Raw genomic sequence first — 15,423 nt, 5'->3', positions numbered from 1 at the left:
CATTAATCACCTATACTAGGCCCCTGGCACGATGATTCTTCTTTATTCCACTATACAATTCTTAAGCTAATTTTAATACTTTATTTTAACTGAACAGGTATGCATGCATACTCATATATATACACACACATAAATATATATACATGCAAAAATATTCATGTGTATATGTACATATGCTGAATATATATATACACACACATGCACACACATATATGCTACATATGTATATATTCATGTTAGCAACTATACCATTTGAAAAGTCCTTAAGAGTTTGCAAAGGGTTATCACACCAATTGTTTATTTACAAAGATTTCAGTGAGTATGAAAGGGCACGTCTCAACCCCATTTGACGTATGGGGAAACTGAGGTTGGCAGGCAAGTATTCATTTCATGTAGATGATAAATGGCAGAGCCCCTCCTTAAATCCATGAATCCAGTTTTAAAATTCTGAGATTTCCCCATTTTTTTCACCATTTGGGGGCAATCAGTCCAAGCTTCATGAGGTCCCTCGCTTTGGAGGGACCTTATGGGGAAAAAGACCCTGCTATATGGAAACTTAGGCTGCTATTTCCACAAGTCTTGTTAGGACTAGGGTTGGCACATTTACTTCTCAAGGCCCAGGCTGACAAGATTATCTCTTGTCAACATTTGGGTAACCTTCATCTCCTTCTCCAAATGAGTTTAAAGCATATTTGCACGGGAAGGAAAATGTTCTTGCTCCCTCAGGTCTCATAGCATGATAATAAAAGCTGTAGGACCTGTAAGGGAGTGAAAAAATAAAGTATCAACCTGGGAGAGCTCATCCTGGTATCTGTACAAGGTGACACTCAGGGAATTTCTCTCTTAGCTGAGGAGAGAAGTTCGAGGCACAGCAGAGCTCAGGCAGAAGCCCAGAGTTTTTAAGAGCATATGAAAAGGCTTAGATGGGGGAATGGAAGCCTGGAATTAGAGTTGCTGAAGGGAATAGGCTGGGCCCCGATAGACAGAATCCACTGAGGACTCGGAATGAGGCCCAGGCAGGTAGATGGGACATGGAACCTAGGCTCTGGTGACAGATAAGAACTGGGAAGGGACATTTACCAGACCGAGGTTTTCCAAAGCAGTTATAGAAAGGTTGTGATGATAACCCTGGATTCCAAATGTCCAGTTCAGTCCTCCTCTCCACTTCCACAGGGATCTGTGGAGCTAATAAGATCCAGAAATATGTTCCTAATATAGGACTTTTGTGACAAGTCAGCAAATGGGTATGTGGGGGCCTTTGGTTCACAGCTTTCTGTTACCCCTGGTGAGCAGGTTGGCTGAGGCCCCCAGCTATATTGCATGGCAGCATGGGAAGAACCACTGCCCTTCAGAGCAGAACCCTGGCACAGTGAGCGTCAGAGGTGTCTTCACCATTCCCGGTGGAGGTACAAGACAAAAAGCCGCTACTAAAATCCCTCCTTTGGTATGAAGTCACTGAGACTCTGTGAGATTCCAGGGGTATTCTGGCTGTCCGTCCATCTGTTCATCTGTTGACAGAAATAGAGTTACTTCATGAGACCAATCAAGGAAGCAGTGCGGGTGAAAGTACCTTGCTTAGTGTCTGAAACACAGCCCGTGCTCCATAACTGAAAGTCCTCAGGATTTGTGATAGGAATTGCACAAGTGCTTCCAGGGTGGGTCTGGATATTGTAAGAATTTGAAAGCAAAGCTTAGTCATCGTGGAAATGTGTGGTGGTCATTAGTGATGTTATCAAATAGTCCAGTTCTCCTTCTAGGCACATAGTGAGAAGGAACCACCTTACACTTTTTGACATTAAGCATGGCTATGTGGTTAGCTTTGGCCAACGGAATGTGAAAATGTTGTGTATCATTTAGCATGGAAACTTTTACAGCCACTGCTCTATGTGACACATTTTTCTTTCTCTGACTTAGTGGTTGTGTCAATATGGACTTTCCATCAGCCTGGGTCTCTGAGTAACCATAATCAGCAAAATCCTCTCCTGACCCATTGCAGATATTGGGCAGGAGTGAAAAATATTTTTTTCCGATAATCCACTGAGATGTTGTTGTTGTTTGTTATTACAGAATGATTTAATTTATCCTAATGAATATAGGAGCTTTCTTACAAACTCTGTGATGAAATATCCAAGACCCAAACTGCCATGTGACCTCCTGATGGTTCTGACTCTTAACCCTCTTGAGTCCGGGTCTTCTGTAGCTCCTTGTTCCATGTCCATCTGGGATTTTTGTACGTGACATGTGAACAGTCAGTCAGCTAACAAGAGAATCAGGAAATAGGCTGGAAAGGGCAATGTCATACCCAAAAGGTAAGATCAATTATGTCAAAAGATTCAACAGGAACAGATGTCAGGCTTGAAGCCATGTATGAGAAGTTAAACTGAGAAGAATAAAGCCTGGGATAAGTTGTGGGTGAGTCAAGACAGTCAGTAGCTGGGACACAGGCAAGAGTCCTGAGGTCCTCCAAAGTTAGAAAGGGATGTGCTTCCATGAGGAGTCTACTGGACAAACTGGGATATGCCAGACAAGGATGCTCCAACCCCCTGCTCTCTCAGGAAAGACATCTCAGGAAAACAGCACAAGGAACAGAGAACAAATATTACAGCTGTAATGTCTTAAGATGGTTTTATATACATTGTCTCATTTTCTCTCTCCATACTTTTAGAGATAGATCATTAATCACACTATACATCTGGAGATGTTAAGTAAACTGTTCAAGTTCACAGGGCTGAGGACAGCTATAATTCAAAGCCAGGTCTGTCTGATGTTCAACTCTCAGTTTTTTCCAACCCACCATGCCATGGAAAACTCATCCATGTGCAAATATTTCCTTAACACTGCTTGGATACAACTAAATATAATTTCTTCCAGTGCATTCAGAGACACAGAATTTCCCCCTAATCCAGCCCTACCTAGATCACTTCAACTATTATAATGTGATTACACTGCAAACATGGCAAACCATTCAACACAGCATCTGGCTTCCAGCTGCTCTCAAGAGGCGACTGAGTTCAAGACTTGGAGGAGGAGGTAGGAGAAAGACAGCAATCACCTTTCTTTTCCCCACTTCTCTTATTTAGCTTAGCATTTGGCAGAGGCATCATCCAGGTTAAATGCACCCCTGCATGATGAAAGGGATATGGCAAGGAAAGAGATTTTTCTCTGCATAAACAGAACACAGCATTGCCCAACAAATGTGGCTTCTGATGGTTACTTGCATGAGTTTGCCACACTTGTTTTGCATCCAACCATTAATTATTGTCCTTTCAACTTCACAATTATGGCTAATGGTGGTGAGGATGCAGAGAACAGTAAATGCAGCAGACCTCATTCTGGGAAGAGTGGGAAAGAAACAATGCAAAACTGTACCCACCTGCTGTTTACAACTGAGACAGCTACTCTGGGTACCATTTGGAGGATTTGGAGGAAATCAAGGCTGCCCAGGAGCCTGGAGCTTGGGAAATGAGACATCTGGGGAAAAAAAATCTTACTACTGTGATGGAAAGAAAGTCCTTTAGGGCTCATCTGTTGATGGTGAAAATGACTCAAAACACATCTCTCATTCAACACTGAATGGATATTCAGACTGTACTTACACTTGGTGCTTTTCATTATTCAAGATCTTTTTTTATGTAATCCTCAAAATGGTTGTGTGAAGAATGTATTACTATTTCAATTTATAAGTGAGGAAACAGACTCACAGACGACAAGAAACAGTTCATACTCTCATTCATTCATCTATCAAATGATTACTGAGTGTCTACTATGTGTGAAATACTGTACGTGGGATGGGGATGGAGGATACATTAATAGCAGCAAAAAATCCCCCCCAAAACCAAAAACAAAATAAAAACCCAAACCAGAGTTCCTCATACTTGGAGGAATGGTGAAGGAGGCATGCAGTACACAAAAATGGGCAACTGAAAATATATCCAGGGTTATAAAGAAAAAGAGTAAATTAACATGTAAGTAGTACTGGTGGGTGGCTCTTAGGTAACATGGTTGGAAAGTTATCAGGGCATGTAACATTGAAACTGTGGTCTGAAAAAACGAGAAGGCACTAGTTGCAAACAATGAAGAAAAGAGAGATTTAGGTAAAATACTGCTTGCATCAAGGCCCCAAAGAAAAACATTTTGGAATGTTTGAGAAATAATGTCGTAGGAAATGTTTACGACAGGAGGGGTAGTTAACATGTAGCAGGCATGGTCTAACCGTATCTGAAGAACAGTGATAGATTCTGAGCACCCCCTTTTAAGGAGGGCATGGGACAAAAAGGAATCTATCAGAGTAAAGGGTAAATAAGATGAAAGAGATTCAGAAATTATGCCGCGTGGGAAAGAAAAGAAGTAACTGCATGTTAACTATCAATGAGAAATGACTTGGGTGGCCAGGGGTGGGCAGTTGGTACTGTCATACTTTCTCTGAAAGGCTGACATTGGAAAGAAAGATCTGATTTGTTCAAATCAATACAAGTGTCCAAGAGGGGAGAGTTAAGGAGATAGAATTTGGTTTTATATAGGGAAAAAAAGTTCTAATATTTTTACCTGCTCCACAAAGGAATTAACTCCCTTTCACTCCAGAGATTTGCAGTAATCAAGCTAAAGCGATAAAATGTCTTGCTAAGGACACTTTATTGGAGATTTCTGTTTTGGCTTCTCCTCCAGACCAAGTGACAGTTAAAAGTCCACCCGGCTCTAAGATGCTAAGATGTGTAATATAGCTGCATCCAAAACAAATGATTACAATATAGCCTGATTCACAAGACAGACAGGTGTTATGAATTCAGTACCAAGGATAGTGCTTTGATAAATGGGACTTCCCTTGTTATCTGTAAGAAAGCATCAATGGGCACATGTGAGATTACTAATCAGATCAAAATTCCCCACACAAGTGCCTGTGAACAACTCACACTTCATTAAAATGCGTGCACGTACCCTGCCATGTCTAACAATGCACATCATACTTGAACTCTCTGTAGTGGACTAGAATATTCCACATTCATAGATCGCCATAGGGTTTACATAATGTCTTTTTCCTCATGCTAATAATAGTCCACATTGAATCAATGACTTCACATTCCTAATGTGGAACTTAATATTAATTATTTGACACAGCATTTCACTTATTTATTTTTGTTCTATCCCCCACTCTAATGTTTACACTATGGGGGCAGGGACTTTTGTCTATTTGGCATACTGCTGTTTTCCAAGCACTCCGAAAAGTGCCTTCTTTTGACATACAGCATGTGCTTGATAGATGTTTCTTTAGTTAAGCAATACTATCTGATTCTTTCAGCAGCTTACCTAAAGTTGCATGGCTACTAGGGTTTTGTGGGTATGCAGTCTGATTGTAAAGGCCGAATTCATAGCCAGTCTGATGAGCTGACAAACCATCCTTAATATACATAAATAAAGAATAAAGAATAAAGAAATCAGATAAAGAATAAATGTCAGAATAAAGAAATCCTGACCCTAGAATTCTCTTACCCTTCCCTGACTAAAACTTTCAGGCAGGGTAGGTAGGGAGGAATGAAATTGGCTGCTAATAAATAATCTACCTTGGCCCACAACCATCCTGCAACAAAGGACCATTGTTGTTTCCATTTAATCTGTTTAATTCACTTTGTTTTTAATCTTTTAGTGATATTGATTTGAGGAATTCTGGTTTTTATTTGACACAAGCTATTTTTTCCCCTTTTATAATGGAGCAAAGCAGCACTACCCTCCACCCCCATCCAAACCTAGTGCTTTTGTCTTCTGGCTTGTTTTTTTGTCACTGATTTTCATGTTTACCTATAGTTTCTTTAATTTTCTCCATTTTTCTTTGTAGAGTGTTGGTTTTTGGCTTTTTAATGATAGATTAGAAGGCTGTTTTTATGTTTAAAAAACTATATATTTTTTAATATTCTCATTATCAAAAATAAAACAGTAGTTATGTATTCCCTCTTGTCTAGCATGAGAAAATTAGCAGATTTTTATTTACACTCATCAATCCTCCAACTCTTTCTCAGTTTGTGTTGACAAAATAGCGAATTATAGATCCAGATCACAATTGCTAATTTTTTGCATTATGCATTACATTACGCATTTTTAAGTAATTTTCTTACATTAACCTTCTGTTTTATAACATATTTAGAGCAACTATTAATATTTAGCCTTAATGCTATGTTTAATTAGTTTCATGCTCACTGTGGGACTTTTATTCCATATTTCTCTATTCTTGATTTCTTTATTTTGATTCATTGCTTGGTCAATTGCTCTTTGAATGATTTATTAGAAGCAGAGCATGTGGGAGCCCCTGGATACTAAGAATGTCTTCCTGATATATTTGCACAAGAACAACAGCCTGGCCAATAAAGAATTTGGGGGTTATAGCACTTTCTCCTCAAAAATCCTCCAGGCTTAACTGCATTGTCTGTAGCCCTTTACAATATGGAGAAATCTGAGTGGGGCCAGGCAGAGATTTGTTAGGCTGAGAATGGCTATTCTGCTCCTATGACCCTTTCACCCAGCTCTTTTCAGTAAAACTTAATACTAAAGACCGTAATTTGAAACAGTGTGTAGTTTTTCCCTTGCCAGAAAAATGCAGCATTCTGAGTGCTCAGTTCCCACCGCTTTTCCTCTCTCTGTTCCTGTGAGGCCAACTGCGTTTCCAAGACACTTGGTATAAGCACTGATCCAATTCCATTATGCTTGTGTTTTATAACTGGGAGTCTTAGTTCCAAAATGAGAGTACACCTGGTGTGGAATGGAAGACATGCATAATTAAAAGGCCTTGTTCATCTCAGAAGCAGTAGTAGAAACTACTTCTGACATGAGGCAGCTTCAGAGTAGGATACTTCTTTTTTGTCTCAATGGCCAAACCCCATGTCTTGAAGAGGGGGTCTATGATGTGACGTTTGGGGAGCAAAACCTCTAACATTTGTCCTGCTGTTCTGTTCAGAGCCAACCATGTTCTGGTTGGGGAAATTCTTTCTGGAGTACGTTTGCTAGTTTCTTGGGTTCTGTTCCTAGGTTTTATGAGTATCTTAGTGAGAAGAATCTAGTATAGCTACTTCTGCCTCTTCCCAGCATGGAAACCCAACCACACCTCTTGCTGTGTGCCAAGAGCTGGGAAAGCCACACCTTCTTAGAGAGTTGTGCTGAACCAATAAACTGGCCAGCGTGGGATGCAGAGAACCAAGAACAAGAGGAGACCCAGCTGCTGCTGCTGGTCTTTATGTCTTCCTGCTCAATACATCAGAGTGCTTCCTGCAGAGGGAAGGCCAGATGGACAGGTGGAAGGCGGTCTGGCAGCTTCTCTTTGTAGTTTTATACTCTGTAAGGAGTGTTGCTTGAACCAGTAATAAATGCAGAACTGAAATACCAAAGTGGAATTTAAATAGGTATGTGGACATTCTAAATGTTAATTAGCTCCTCAGTCCAGGTTTCTCACCAGGCAATGACTGCCACTGACAGACCTCTGTCTTGGCCACCCCGAGCCTGCACAGGCTGTTCCCCACAGACTTCACCAAATCTTGCTTTTGTCTCAGCCTTCCCTTATCCAGTGAGCTTCTCACTCCTCCAGATACACTGCATAACACGGCACATGACAAACTCCCTTACTTTTCTATAAGCTCTTGGAGGGCACATACTATACAACATTAATATGAACCTTAGGGCCTAACCATTGTCAGTGTTCATTACATGTTTGGTGAATGAAATGTGGCAACCTGGACCGTGTCCACAAAAACATCCTGGATGGAAAATGCAAACTTGTGTTATAAGAGGGACTGAGATATTTAGCTTGCAGAAAAGAGGACCAGATGGGCATGTTTGTATAGAGGGGAAGTGGGTGGGAGAAAAGATCTTATGTAACTGAACGAATACCAAGAAGGTGATTGCATTGATTCTATAGGCTCCTAAGAGTGTAGACCAAGAGCAATGGGTGGAAACTTCCATAAGAGATATTTAAGTGAATACATTAAAAAGCCTTCTTAGAGACACGGCCCACCGCTACCCCTAACAACAAAATTACCTCAGAAATAAGCATGTTCTCTGTCTTTGGAAGTATTCAAGAATAAGCACTAATACCAGTTAACTGTGACATTGTAATATTGCTTGAAGCATTGTTTTTTTTCTTTTTTTTCTGAGGGGGTTGTTGGATGACCTTGAAGATCATTTCCCGCCCTGTGATTTTCTGATGTTATGACTGGCACCATTCCATGACCAAAGAAATATTTGAGCCAAAAATGGTTACCTTGTCTTTGGAGAAAAACTATTTTCTGATGTGACTAATGGTAACTACAAAAGAGTAATAATATACAATGATCAACCGAAACATGCTTAGTGTATTCCCAGATAACAAATTGATAGGTATTATGATTCTATATGAAGAAACTGAGACTCAGACCACGGGATTTGCTCAAGTAAAGCACCTTCTCCATACTCTAACATAGGAGTCTGCAAAGTCTTCCTGTAAAGGGCCATGGTAAATATTTTAGGCTTTGTGGATTACACACGGTCCCTGTTTCAACTGCTCAACTCTATTGTTAAGCATCCACGCAGCCATAGACTATATGTAAATAAACAGGCATCACTGTATTTAAAAAGAAACTTTATATAAAAAATAGCAAGCATGGGGCAGGATTTGGCCCGAGGGCCTTACTTAGTTTCCTGACTTCTGCTCCAGGGCCACACTGCCTCATCATATGTGAGTGTGAAAACTCAAACAAGGAAGAAATGGCCTCCATGTGGCCACACTTACTCCGTTCGCTTTGCTGAGCGCCTGGAAGTAGATGCTGTAGCTTTTCAGCGGGGAGAGGGGAGGGTTCCAGTAGCCATTGTACGTCTTGTTGTCACCCACTGTAAACGGCTGGGTGACGGGCAGGTTGGCAGGCTTCAGCTCGGCAGCAAAGTAGTGTAGAGAATCAAGGCTGGAGGCATTCCGATAGCTCACAGGCACCGAAAAGCACTCGATAATGTCAGCCGCCCTCCGTGACTTCTGAAGTCGCTCCTCCTTGACAACCAGCTGATAAACACTGGACAGGAAAGAGGAGAGGCAGATAGATGAGCAACTGTCTGGAAGGATGAGCTTGTTAGTTCTCACAGTGTCAAGCCAACTTCCCCTGAATGGAAACATCTTCATTACATCTATCTACAACTGAACTTCCCTCCTGAGCTTCAGATTTTCAAACCCACTGTTTTGTAGAACTCTATCTCCATTTAGATGTCTCAAAGCCAGCTCATACTGGACATGTCCAAAACTCAGCTCAGCCCCAGCCCCTAAAACCTGCTTTCTCTTTCTTCTACGTCTCTTTTCTGAGTGAATGGCAGTGCCTTCTGTCAAGTGGCCAGATCCTGAATCTAGGGTTCATTCGTTCATCCTCAGTTCCTAGCTCCCTAGTTCTCACTCTTCATCTCAAATCAACAAGCCCTGTTGATCTGACTTCTGCAAGGCTGCACCTGACCCACCTCTTTCTTCCCCTCCCACTGATAATGCCTAGGTTGGACACTTACCCACCTCTTACCTGGACTCAACTGGTTTCTTTATCGTTAATTTATTTGATCAAGCAATCTGTCAATCCATTGATCTTCCTAATCATATAGCACTGCTCCTCTTCAAACACTTTCATAGGCTCTCCACTGTCCAAACTATATAATCTAACCCCCTCGTCCTGGCATTTGAAGCCCTTTGTGCCTGGCTTTCAGTCTTCTGTTCAGAAGGTCTTCTCATGATGCTCTCCTCATTCCAGCTACTCCAGACCCCAAGCTAGTGCACAAACATCTTTTGGGTATCACCCCATGCCATCATTATCTCATGCTTCCTCCCCCTTCAGTGGCCTCTCGTCCTGGCTACCTCGGTGGAAGCTTTTCCCTAAAGGCTGAGCCCATCTTTCACCTGCTCTGTGAAGCCTGTGCAAATCCAACCAGGCTCTTTGTTATCTAAGCTCACTAATTGCTATCTTCTTTCTTCTGCAATAATATGAGATGGGGCTAATGTCTCACTGGCTAGATTGTGACCTTTTGAAAACTAGGTGTTATCTCTACATCACTCTCCTTACACACACACTGCTCAGCAGTATGCCTGCCACCCAACAAGGGATCAATGAATGCTTGTTCAAACGAATCAAACTGGATTGAATTAAAACAGAAGGCAAGCATGAAACCAAATCTGACTGGACGCAGAAACGCTAATCAGATAAACAATGATTCCCCTGAGTGGCTATCTAGGGATCTTATATTGTTCCCTCCAACTTAGAAAGAAGTAAAAAGACGGTAGCATGTGAACAGAGTAGACTGAACATTTATTGAATATCAACTGCATACCCAATATATAGACTCTCCTTGTAAAAGTCATTCTAAAGTTTAGGAATTGGATAACATTTTCCCATCTCTTGGAACGCCCACAGTTTGTACTTCTCTTGAATAAATGCTCCACTTTTAGAAGAGCTTTATTGCACATATCTCTGGGAGCCATGATCTAAGACAAAAGATCAATTGCCCAGTGAGTGCCCACAGGAGACTTCTGTGAATTAATGAGGTGGTTGAGCAGGGTCCCCAAATCAGTCATTTAAAGAGGGCATAGCGAAGGAACACACAGTTTATGAACATGCAGTGTGGTGCAGGCTACCATCCTTCAATCAGACTATCCATCTAAAGACACTTAGTTAAGAAGGACAACTTGAGAGAAGACAGAAACACAGGATTATTTCATTAAGGAAAAAAGGCTACGAAAGGAGTGCCCCCAGGAAAATGTGACACACTCAATATGGCAAGTATTCCCCTGAATTTCCGTCAGCATGGGAATGGTTAGCCATGCAAATGGGAAAGGATGGGTATGAGCGTATGTATGCCACACTTGAATGAAATATCTGAGTGGAGGTTAGCACCACCTGGGATGAGTATATCTGCATGGAGATGAGTAGCACCTGGGGTGAGTATATCCGAGTGGAGGTGAGCAGCACCTGGGATGAGTATATCTGAGTGGGGTTGAGCAGTACCTGGGATGAGTATATCTGAGTGGAGGTGAGCAGCACCTGGGATGAGTATATCTGAGTGGAGGTGAGCAGCACCTAGGATGAGTATATCTGAGTGCAGGTGAGCAGCACCTGGGGTGAGTATATCTGAGTGGAGGTGAGCAGCACCTGGGATGAGTATATCTGAGTGGAGGTGAGCCGCAGCTCAATGAGCATTCCTGTTGTCCTATATATACATCTGAATGAGAACCTGAAAGCCCAGGCTGCATGTGAGTAATATGTTAGCAAATGTGGCCAACCCCTCAGGGGGTGCATGCTACATCTGAGTGTGCACAATGTCCAAATGATGACCTGTAGCACCTGGATGTCTACCTCAGAATGAGCGAATGCAACATCCAAGTGAATGTATTATAGCTAACCTGGGTATTTAGACTCCTAAGTGTGTATGACATCTGAGTGTGTCTAACATCCCAAAGTGTGTGAGAGTGCATGACATCTATGTATGTTCCTAGTGCCAGTTGAAGTCCATAAATGTTTAAGTTAAGTTATGACTTCAATACTCACTCCTCAACTCTGGGATCATTGTCAATTGCACAATTTCTATGTCTATCAGGACAGCTAAGGTCAAAGCAGTCACTGAAAAGCAACACAAGGACCTAAGACCCAAACCCAGAGGTTGTAGGGTGGGAGCAGAGGGGTGCTTGTAACAGAGCTTTCAGGATCTGCACTGCTTTATATATAACTATCATTGCAAGCAAAACTTTGAACCTGGCTAGAGTGCTAATACTAGCTCAACCAGCTACTCATGGGACTCTGAGGGAAAAGGCAAAAGTTAATAAAAAGCAAAGGAGTGACTTCATGAAGCTGACAACCTCTTGGGCCCTCCTGCTGAGGCTTGCAACAGCACCTGAGGACATTCTGCATCTAGCCCTCATGTCCCCAACCAGTTAGGAGGAGCCAACAGCCAACCCCAGAACCAGGGGTTGGAGAGAGCTGTGGAACCCTGCTTTTTCCTGTGGCCCAGTCTATTCCTAACCATCACTTGGGTTGATTATGCACATACAACAGGACCTTTATCTTGTGTTTTCAGCCAGCCCTCTCATCCTACCTTGAATCCTTCTGTCACCCTTGCCTTCTAAATTGAGACCTCAAAGCCTTGGGAGCTTCCTTGAGGATCTATTCCACTCCTAGAATCACTTTCTGTTTGCTCTGGATCTCCTATGATGGGATAAATCAAGAAGAACCATAAGGCTGGCCTCATGTACTGTCCATGACTGGCATAAAATTCCGCAGTTGTGGACAACCTAGAAGATGGGTCCTCATTGAGATCTGAACACTTGAATGCTACCAAGGCCCATAGTGGGAGGTGTGACATCTCTGTAGGAGTCATCCTGTAACCCTACCACTTCCTCCTCCTTACCAATCTGATTACTGAGGATCCACTTGTCAATGTCAAACTCAACAGCCACATCACAGATGAGGATGCTGGGACTGAGAGGTCAAATGACCTATGAGTGTCCAACTACAGCAAAAGTGGAAACCCTAACTTTTCATTCATAGTTCAGTATCTTTCATTTTTTCCACCTTCCTTTTTTTCCCACCAAACCAATAAAATGTATGAGGGGCCTTCCAAGCTTTTTTTTTTTTTTTTTTTTTACTTGGCAGCCTACACTGCTTGGCTCCATCCTATCCAACCCCATATGAAATCACAAAGAACAGTAGAGGATATTTTTTGGGTTTCAGCTGTGTCGTCAACATATGGTTCACATACGATTGGGATTATTATGCCAAAGTATACCCAGAAACGCCTTCAGGCCCACTGCACCTGCAGCTTTTCCATTCAGAGGCAAATCTGCAATGCGGCCAGGAAGATGTAAATCATTTTGTCAGATAAATCTGTTTGCCAGTGAATCCAGCCTCTCTCAAAGACCAGGGGACTCTGATTAAAGAGGGGGAGAGAAGAAACAGCACTTGTGTAAATTTCCTTTCTCTGACACATACCCTTTAGGAAAGGGAGGCAGAAAGAAACAAGAAACTGGGTATTTATTTCTTGTAGTAACTTCATCCTCATTCTCTTGAGAATACATTTATCTAAGAGCATGCTCTTTTCAGCTTGCTGGTAATGATAACATCAGACCTAAATGAGAATAACCCCACAAAAGTCATATCTCCAGCTCAAAAACAGTGGTTGCAATAAACTATTCAGGATCATTTATAAAGAGAAGGAATTTTTTAGCAGAAAAATCCTGATAGCATGAGAGAAGAATAACTTAAAATGCTCACCTTACCACACAGAGCATTTACTCATACATTTTCTCCTTTCCTGACACCCTTTTTATTTCTCCCAATGAGAAGATGGGCATTTATGATCATTTTCTTTGCATTACTTATCCTGTGCATCTCTCTTTGCAGGGCTCTGAAAGCTATGTTGTCGCCACCCCTCCTTGTTCACTATAAGGTAGTCTCTGCAAGGGCAAGGGGAGTTTGTACTTTCTGTTTGAGCATCTCCTGCCGTCTGAGGCAAACACCTGCAGGACTTCCCCAGTGGCTTTGGAAAACCCCACCGCTCAGCCATCTCACTCCCTCTGATTCCTAAGCTAAAGGTTTAGATGGTGACTCGTGCCTCTCTGACCAGATTCACCAAGGACCTATGAGAGTTATCTTTTCATCAATTCCTGTGGCCCCCCTTTCTATATCTAGGGAAAAAGTCTTTAGCTGGGGACTGTATCCTTTCAGAATGCTGAAGTCAGGTGACAGATGGAGTGGATTCTTTAGCTCACAGGTGAAGATTTCCCCATCCCTGAAAGGGATAGTCCATATTCTCCCAGAAAGAGGCATATCTTAGTTCAGGTTCTTCCACAAACAGATCCTGAGCCAAGGTTTCAATGCAAATGATGTATTGAGGTCCCAGAAGAAACCAGTAAGAGAGTGAGGGAAGCAGGAGAGAAAAGGGGAGGATGTCAAGCAAGGGTGTGATATGAGGCAAAGTCTCAGTTTCAGCCTGATCCCACAGGGAGCTCTGGAGCATAAATTCTACCCTGGAGTTTGTCTCATTTCATTGGCTATGGGCTGCCCTAGAGAGACCTAAACTTTCAGGCACTCCCAGTTCTGTGTGCAGGTGAGACAAGGTGGTTCTGGTAGCCTAAAGGCAAAGCTCCAAAGCAGTCCACACCTGGCAACTATTTGCATCAAAGCACATGGAAGCTGGGGGAGGAACACACTATAGAAGAGGGGAGATGTCAGGGTCTGGGTGGGCACCAACAGTGGCCCCCACACGGCAGTTGGAAACAACAACTGCATGAGACTCATAAAAAAAAAAATCAGACACCTATTTTGGAAAGGTATTTTTCAACTCTTATTTCCAGTACTGCTCAGCTGAGGGATATGGTAACCCCTCATCAATCATGCTGCCTTCTCCACCACTGAATCTTCAAGGCAGTGAAAAGTCATTTCAGAATCATAAGGGAGTTGTTCAGGATTGGTAGTTCTCAACTGCAGCTGCACATTATAATCAGTCAGGGGGCTTTAAAAATGCTTATTCCCTGGCTTTACCCCAGACCAACTGAATCAGAATCTCCAGAGGTGGGACCTTAGCATCAGTATTTTTTTAAAGCTCTCTAGACAGTTAAATGGGAAGCTATGAAACCACAAACCTAGGTGATTCTGATATTTATACCTTTGCCCTGATATTTATTTGTTTATTCTGATATTTATACCTGTATACCCAACAGTAGCATTCCCCTCCTGCATTCTTACTCCATTGAAAATCATTGATTTGAGTCATTTTAAGTTCACCAAAGCATTAATTCATAATTACTAGCATTCTTGAGTCATTGTATATCCCATCTCTTGATTTATTTCTTCCATAGTTTTTATCACAATTAAAACATATCTTGTTTGATTATTTGCTTACTGGCTTATTTACTGTCTGCCCTCAAATCGACTGTGAACTTCATGAAGTTTTAGATCTTGCTGTCTAGTTCGTTGCTTCTAATACTATGCTAAACATGTAACAGTTGTTCACTAAGTATTTTTTTAAAAAAACAAATTTACAAAGATTTATAAAATGAATTTTAAGTACACATGCACATCGATTCTCACTACATGCCTCGATATCTTTCTATATGCTGTTCCATCTGCCCAAAGTGCATTTTTTCTTTTTCTCCATCTTGAGAGCTCCTCATCCAATCCAGACCTTGAACAAATGTCACCCTTTCTGAGGAGCCTCTCTTGACTTGCAAACTAGAGCTAGTGTCTTCTTCTGCTGCTCCCATAGCTCTTTGTCCCCCATTCTGTTATAGCTCCCGCTCCTGTGTATGGCAATGATGCCATCATTCACCAGAAAATGTTTATTGGATACCTACCATCTACTAGGCAATATGTTAAGCTCACTCCATCCATTATCTCATTTGACTTTCCCCAAAATTCTAAAAGGCAGATACTATTATTGCCATTTGACAAAATA

General features: G+C 41.9%; 1 protein-coding gene across 1 annotated transcript in view; it reads right to left on the bottom strand.

The window, feature by feature from the left end:
* Positions 1-15,423, bottom strand: part of PTPRT (protein tyrosine phosphatase receptor type T) — a 778,866-nt gene that overhangs the window by 196,737 nt on the left and 566,706 nt on the right. The window contains exon 18 of the mRNA XM_069495747.1: positions 8,747-9,020. Coding sequence (XP_069351848.1) covers positions 8,747-9,020 — 274 coding nt within the window. The remainder of the gene's footprint in view (positions 1-8,746; positions 9,021-15,423) is intronic.

The sequence above is a fragment of the Eulemur rufifrons genome, chromosome 20, assembly GCF_041146395.1.
Source record: "Eulemur rufifrons isolate Redbay chromosome 20, OSU_ERuf_1, whole genome shotgun sequence".
Lineage (NCBI taxonomy): Eukaryota > Metazoa > Chordata > Mammalia > Primates > Lemuridae > Eulemur > Eulemur rufifrons.
Note: the sequence above shows the minus strand (reverse complement) of the source record. Positions and strands in the feature narration are given on the sequence as shown.